Consider the following 7,667-nt stretch of genomic DNA (forward strand, 5'->3'; position numbering starts at 1 on the left):
CCTTCTCGTACCGTGGTGTAGAAATCCTTTGTTGCACCCTTCAAACAATCCTCCAATGCTTTGGCAAGCCACTGCACCATGGACAACCCCATTCTCACCTTATTCATCACCTTCCAACTTCTCTCAGTAATGAGCAAGGAACCTCCTTCCCTTGATAAAGAAAAAACCTTTGATTCTATCAGTAAGTGTTTAGTAGACCCCATTCTATTCACCCCTACAATTCCAGGCTTGCTAAAATCCAATTGGCAGAAACTACTAAGGAAATTTTTGCATCAACACTTTCTTCGAAACAAATAGAGAAATGGTAAATCCTGTTGAAAAGTACATTATTTCACCCAATTGATTTGTACAAATCTCAAATAGACAAGTCACATACAAGTCCTTGTAAAAAAGTGGACTCACTTAGAAAAAAATGTAAAAACATTATTCTTTATTAGTGAGATCTACTTTTTTATAAAGAGTTTGTATGGAATTTGTTTATTTAAAACTTGTACCATTACTCTTTCGCCCCATGGTATTACTTGCTAGCTTAACTAGCACTAGTTTCAATGTAAGGGAACTTTTGTTTAAAACACCCTACTCCTTACCCTGGTGCCTTAATTTTATTTAAATGCATTGATTGTTAAGAGAGAGAGAGATATTCTATTACATATTCTGGAGCATGTTAGTAAGCCCATGTAGCACAAAGAACACCGGGTGAAGTGTTTGGAAAAACCAGGATGCTAATAACCACATGAATGATAAACAAAAGGTTTTGTAGAGCTGTTGCAATTACATAAAATTTATTCAATACATGACAATAAGATACACAAACGAGAAAACTTGAATTTGGCAAAGCTGTAAGAAAATTTCCTCCAACTCTGAGTTCCATAAACTGCTCATAAAATGACCACCCAAATCGAACATAACTTGGCCAGGTTCATTGCTAAGGAGCAACTTAAAAAACATATTTGGCATCACCTATAAAACTACAATTTGCAGACTAATCTGACTTGGCCCATTTTTAATTATATACACAACAGGGGAGAACTTACCCGAACGATTCAGACTCGGAAGGTTGTTTGTAAGAAATGTGAAAGGAAAATTTGTTTGTGGGAGAACCACAAGGCCAACTACAAAGTTCGTTCTTCAATGTAAACTAGGGCAATATCATTCACTCCTTCATTTATGCTCCATTTCATCCTGCAACTCTTGTCAGCTTCTCCGAAGGATCTGAACCAGCAATCTGCTCTACCAAACTGCAAGACACCAACATAACAGACGACTTTTACCAGATTGCCTCACCACTATTGTTCTTATGGATGAAAAAATTATAAACCAAAAGAAGGACAAAGTGCAATAAACATAGAAATATAATTTTATAGCCAAATATGGATAGTACACATACTTTGGAGACTCAGAATCAGGTTCGTTTGGCTCACTAGCAGATGGAAGTGCGTAGTACTGAACGGAAATCAAATCCCCCTCTGTTGGTCCTGCTGACTCGGGAGACCCTTGGAAGTTTACAGCCGAATTTTTCCCAGATGACATTCCTGCAGAATTGGCAAAATCTTGAGAACACAAACCAGAGGTAGGAAAGGAAAATCTTATAAAGAACTAAGGCAAGGTTAAAGCAACTTAAAAAGGAAAAGAGAATAAAGGGGAACTAATTTTAAAATGTGGTTCAAATATAAACTTGCTGAGAATCCACAATGCCCAAAGATGCAACCAAAACAGATTCAATAAGAATACAGATGTCAGCCAACAAACACCACAGAGAATGAATCTCTATGGGTGTCTCTATTCTTAGAGAAGTCTATTTAGGATGTTATATTCTTCCTTCAAACATGAATAATCTAAGCGAATCCACTGAAGATTCATGGGACAACGTGAATCTGAAGTATGACTTCACATCATCAGGAAGTGGTAGGCTGCTTTATTGTCATTTTTTTTTTTCCTTTGACATACTTATCTAACTGCTAGGCTGCTAGTTCACTAAACAGCAAACACAGGAAAAAAAAAAAATAATGAAGAAACAAGGTCCGATCTATAGTTCACATAGACACAAGGATTGAAACAATCAAAGTTGTGATACAATTATTTCCACACATTAATCTAAATTTGTCAGGTAGCAGTCCAAGCAGAGACAACGAGTTAAGCAGTCAACCAAAATACAATGCTATATACAAGGTAAATCATCATCAACTTCAATCAGAAATATATATATATATATTTTTATATAAGTAACTTCAAGCAGATTTTTTTTTTTTTTTTTTTTTTTACAAGTAAACAAATTATATTACTCCAAGAATAGGCCTAGCCCAGAATATACAGAGACAACCCTGACTAAGAGGGTGCAAGAGATATAAGGAAATCATGGAGGGCCATGCCGTTGAAATCAACAGCATTGAACCAAGTACATAACGTGCTATAAAAGAAAGCTATAAGTTCCTCTATCGATCTCTCTTTGTCCTCAAATTTCCGCGCATTACGTTCCTGTCATAGACACCACATGATGAACATCGGAATCATCTTCCATACTGCTGAAATCTGATGTACCCCTCCAATAATTGGCCAGCTGGCCAAAGTTGCTACTACGGTCTCTGGCATAACCCAACCCACCTCTACTCTACCCAACACCCCATCCCACAATATCCGTGCTATCTCACAGTGTAACAAAATTGTACACTGTGACATTAAAATCTTCCCCTATACACCAAGAGAGGTTCCACCAACTGTGAATTTCAGCCAGTTCTTCCCACAAACACACTGTTGCTATCTAGGTTTGGACCTTAGACACCTGCAAAAACCCATAAAAAGTTATCTGACACACTCTTAAAAGAGCATGCTACCGTGTACCTCCCTATATACTCTTCCATTTTCTCCACCACCCGTCTGTCTCATGTCACTAACACTCCTAACGCCCCATTAGATGCCATATAAACCCAGTCCACATGAACTCCACTCCACGAACTTCTCAAAATTCCCCGATTGATCAACTTCATCCTAATCTCTTGTAAACACACAATGTCTGCCTTCCACTCACGAAGCAAGTTTCTTATCCGAAGACGTTTATTGGCCTCGTTGAGCCCGCGAACATTCGACGACACAATTTTGAGTTTCATGGAGAAAAGGCTAGCCCCTTCCCTTTCGACCTGCCCCTACTGGAGCTACCCTCAGTGTTCAACAACCATGTCAACCTATTAAGCTCCTACTATTTTTTCAATTCATTCTTTCAATGTTGTTGGTGCCCTCCTTTGATGGCCGTGAGCAACGCCAAAAACTGATCTTCGTACCCTTTACATTCCACACCCACAACTTTTTGGATTTCTTTTACCTTCTCAAAAACCCAGTCCGAGACTCCCAACTGGGAAGGTAATAGAAAGTTCAAAGGGGTCAGCTCCACCTCCCTATTAACCCCCGGAATGTCTCAAGTCTCTCCTCCACCACCGAGATTTCAATCATACCTAATTGATCACTCAAAGCCAACACATTTTCTTCATTTGAGGACACCTCTTCAACAGAATCATATTGGGACAAACCCAACTCAAAGTTCGAGAACTCCCCATCCTTCACGTCCACCTCTGGGTCTACAAGAAAACATCCAAGGTGGTTCGCCGGAATCCCCCTCCCCTCCTCTTCCCTCATCGGCACTGTCTGACCCTCAAGCGGCAGAGAAAACCCACCCACTCGAGTCGCTGAGTCCACCGCGACATCAACCCCTTCCTTTCGAGCACCCCATACTTGAAGGCCGTCGTCAGAGAGTACCACCGTCGTCATCAGCAGTTTCTGTTGGCCCCCGACGTCTCCCCCTACGCCGGCAACAGGCACAGTGTGAACTCTCTTGGCTGTGCACCAGACACAATACTGGTAAGAACCCTAGGGCTTTCGCCCGCTTTCTAGGCCCTTCCACGAGGCCCAACCGCGTGTTCCTTACTGCCCATATCAATAGCCAATGGGCCCGTGGGCTAAGAGCTCATGGCCTGCACTTTCGGCCCCACTTTCCTCCAAACAGGCCCCACGATTTTCTGTTTCTGGTGGGCCTTCTCAGCTTGAGGCAAGCCCGGCCCCTCTATCTCAACTTCCCCACAGAAGCGTATTTCCTTATTACGCCCAAACAGTTTCTTCAAGTCTTTGAGTTCCTTCTACACTTTCCAAACTTGACTCTGCAACTCGTCAATCTGCCAGCGCAGTTCCCTCTCCACCTCCCTACCACCATCTGCAAAGAGTACTCTCCTTGAGGAGCACAAGGCATACGTCTATCAATGGTCCAGTCCCCGTCTCCCTCCACATACGATGCAAGAGCCTCCTTATACGACTGTGCCATTGCCCCCTTTGGCCTCATTTGAAGACTGACTAGAGCTGCTACACCCTGTGCTCTCCTCTCCTGCATCAACTCCGCCAATGCCTCCTTGAACCTTTTCCATCCTTTCCAGCCCTCCCTTTCCGAGATGATGATGAAGTTTCTCCTTCCTCCCTCCCTATATTCTGCCACCCTCACAAAACAACCTCTGCTGTTGGAACATTTATGTGCTAAGTAACAACAGTAGCCCTCTCTAATAGAGCTATAGAACTCCTCCTCCCCTTTCGAGCAGGCCTCCAGCGCCTTGACCATCCACTGCATAGTTCTAAGTTCCACCACGAGTTCCTGCTTCCTACTCCAGCCCTTCTCTATAATGCAAAATAATCCACCTTCATTACTTAGGGTGAATACTTTCGACTCAATCCCCACCTCTCTAAAGAATCCCATCAAAACCAAATCACAATTGCACTAGCAAGATCATCAATTTCAACACATGAAAAAATAGCACAAGGTGTACAGAGAGAAAATTTTAAAGAGAGAAAAATATATTTGCCAAACTATATTCAATCAGAAATATTACCTTGAAAGATTATCACAAGACAGAAGAGAATGGTCAACACCATGGCAAATATGCTGCTGCTGTTAGAAGATGAAGACTTAGCAGCTTTCATCTTCTTCAAGGTTTTCATTCGCTCAATCCTTGCCCGCTTCAACATGGCAAGTTCAGAGATCTCCTTAATTAGCTTCTGGTCAGCCGCATCCAATGATGGACCTCTAGGAGGTCTAGGAGGTTTTGGCGGCTTTTTATTGCTCATCTTTTTACGTTTCTCTTTCACAGGTGTTTTCTCTGCATAATCTACAGTCTCTCCCCCTCCAAAATCTTGTTGCTGACTGTCTTAACATTCTCAGGATAAAACCCATCACAGTTTGACACATTGCCACATAAACCTGCTCTATCTTCACTCTTGATTGGCCCATCAACAAACCCACCACAAATCTTGTCGAGCAATGTACTTGCCTGCTTTTTAGAACCCGAAACAAGGACTTTGCTCGAATCTTCGTTGCTAACTGTTGCCCCACTTTCGATATCACCTTCAAAATCTCTCTTTATTGGAGTCAAATGATCCATTTAAAGCCCAAATTTTTGCCTTCCCCACACTCTTCAAATGATAGAATCCACAATATGTCAAGAAGAACCCCAAAAACCTGAGTCTTTGAAGTCAACCCATGACACAGATTGCCTCTTCAAAGTATATATTAACTTTTAATGGCCAGGCCCCAACTTGACCACAAACCTATCTACCTTCATTAAGTAAACAACAGTTTTCCAGTTGAAGACACGAATAAGACCAAGAAATCTTAAATAATTGCAGTTTACCCTGTTTCACATGACCTGACTACCTTTCCATAAATATCTGGAAAACTAACAATCCCCCTTGTCTTTTCCCAGTGGATGCCTATACAGAACCCTGCAATTATTGATGCAACAGAAAAATACCCATCAACTATCATCTAAAAACAATTAAAAAATCACAAAATTTCAAATGCACTGCCCATGAAATCTTTATAAGGACAACTAAAAAGTTTCCATGAAAATTTCAAATAACTAGTGTGGTGGCTTCAAAAGATCAAGACGTAAAAAATGCAATATTGAGAAAAACCAAGTCAAAACCAATCTGAATATCCTTTATAAGAGGCAAATAAAAGAGGATAAAAACAATGGTAGAAAGGAAAACGATTTATCAAAGCAACAACAAAGTATATAATCCCACATAACCCATCAAACCCACAAAATATAGCAAATCAACCCACCCATCGGAGCTCTTATATAGTTGCAATGCATTAAATGGTAATTATGATTTTACGCAAATCGAAGCCAAAACAAATATAAAAACAATCGATCGATCACTCAAAAGAATAAGAAGCGTGTTGAAGAACGAAACCGAAATTTACCTTTAACAGAGAGCTAAGGAACTCCAGATCCGATGCCTAATAAAATGCCACCAAAGAAAACGGAAACCTCGGCCTGCGGGGAGAGAGAGAGAGAGAGAGAGAGAGAGAGAAGAGACGACAGGAGGGGCTTAGGGAGAGCCGCGAAGGAAAGTGCTAGACTTGCATTGTCTTTTCAGAATTTTAAGATTAAACGACTGTGTCTTTTAGTACTATTTCTTTCTTTCTTTCTTTCTTTTTTTATAGGATTTAGTATTATAATTTATTTCTATTATTAGTATTGTTTTTGTTCACACTTTGCGTCGTGTACATCGTGATGCTGTCGTCACGCAAAGGATCACCGACACTTGTTGGCAATTTTATTTTGTACTGTTCAAAATCTCTCTTTTTTTTTTTTTTTTGATATTCCTATTTTACCTGATATTATATCTTTTTTATAAAAAAAAATATTCTTAATTTTTAATTTTAGGTTTAATGATTGGGTTACACGAAGATAAGTGCTTGCTTTATTAATCACTTAGTTATAACCCAAAAAATGAGAGAAAATCCTTATTTGTTGAAGTTAAAAAATTCCATTGAAAAAAATATATATAATTAATCATATTTTTAATTATTATTCATTCATCATTAGTAGTTAAAATGATGATGACTATAAATATATAAATTAATTCATTATTTTTTTTTTTGGATAAACTTAATACAATTCAAGTATTAATGATGTTGATGAGCGATGATGGAAGAGATTGGAAAGTAAATACACCTAAAAGGGCATTTTAACACATGCATCTTCTTTTTAGGTAAGTGGTTATTGACAGCATTCTAATTAAAATGGATAAGCACTTTATATGATAATGTATATTTATCGTTCCATTTTTTTTTTATTATTGAGTATTTCAAATAATAAAAATGACAATGTATATTTGTCTTCTTATAAATATAGTATCTTGTGTGTATTAATGAAGAGAGACAATTCATTTAAAGCAAATTTAAAATTTTGAAGCTAAATACAATGCAACAAATGCATTATATAGAATCATACTTTAGCCACAAAAGGATTATACAAAAGTAAACTCATAAACTAATGTCGCTTGATATAATACGTCAAATTATAAAATTATTTTTATTATAAAATAGATTTAACAGATGTCATGAAATCAAATCAGTTTGCAGGTTTAATTTGTGTAATATTTTTGTATTTTTAGCAGTTCTATTATCGTTATAATATTGTCTTTAAATAAATGTGGAGAACTACATAAGTCGCCTTTATTACTTTTAGACAAAGACTTAGTGCCCGTTTGGATATAGAAGTGAGATGAAACTCATCTCATCTCATCTAATTTTAATTAATAATCTCACTATTATTTAAAAACTATCTCAACCCATCTCATCTTACTATCCAAACGGATGCATACACATCGACTGTGGGAAATTAATA

At 38.5% G+C, this 7,667-nt stretch overlaps 1 protein-coding gene across 1 annotated transcript; it reads right to left on the reverse strand.

The window, feature by feature from the left end:
• Positions 1-738: 738 nt before the first annotated feature.
• On the reverse strand, positions 739-6,413 carry LOC121247014. Its single transcript, XM_041145345.1, has 4 exons — positions 6,236-6,413; positions 4,863-5,751; positions 1,388-1,532; positions 739-1,238 (listed from the first exon to the last, which is right to left on the reverse strand). The coding sequence occupies exons 2-4, from the start codon at positions 5,095-5,097 to the stop codon at positions 1,178-1,180; spliced, it is 441 nt and encodes a 146-aa protein (XP_041001279.1). The 5' UTR covers positions 5,098-5,751; positions 6,236-6,413; the 3' UTR covers positions 739-1,177.
• Between the last annotated feature and the right edge of the window lie 1,254 nt (positions 6,414-7,667).

This window comes from Juglans microcarpa x Juglans regia, chromosome 1S (assembly GCF_004785595.1).
Source record: "Juglans microcarpa x Juglans regia isolate MS1-56 chromosome 1S, Jm3101_v1.0, whole genome shotgun sequence".
In the NCBI taxonomy this organism is placed as follows: domain Eukaryota; kingdom Viridiplantae; phylum Streptophyta; class Magnoliopsida; order Fagales; family Juglandaceae; genus Juglans; species Juglans microcarpa x Juglans regia.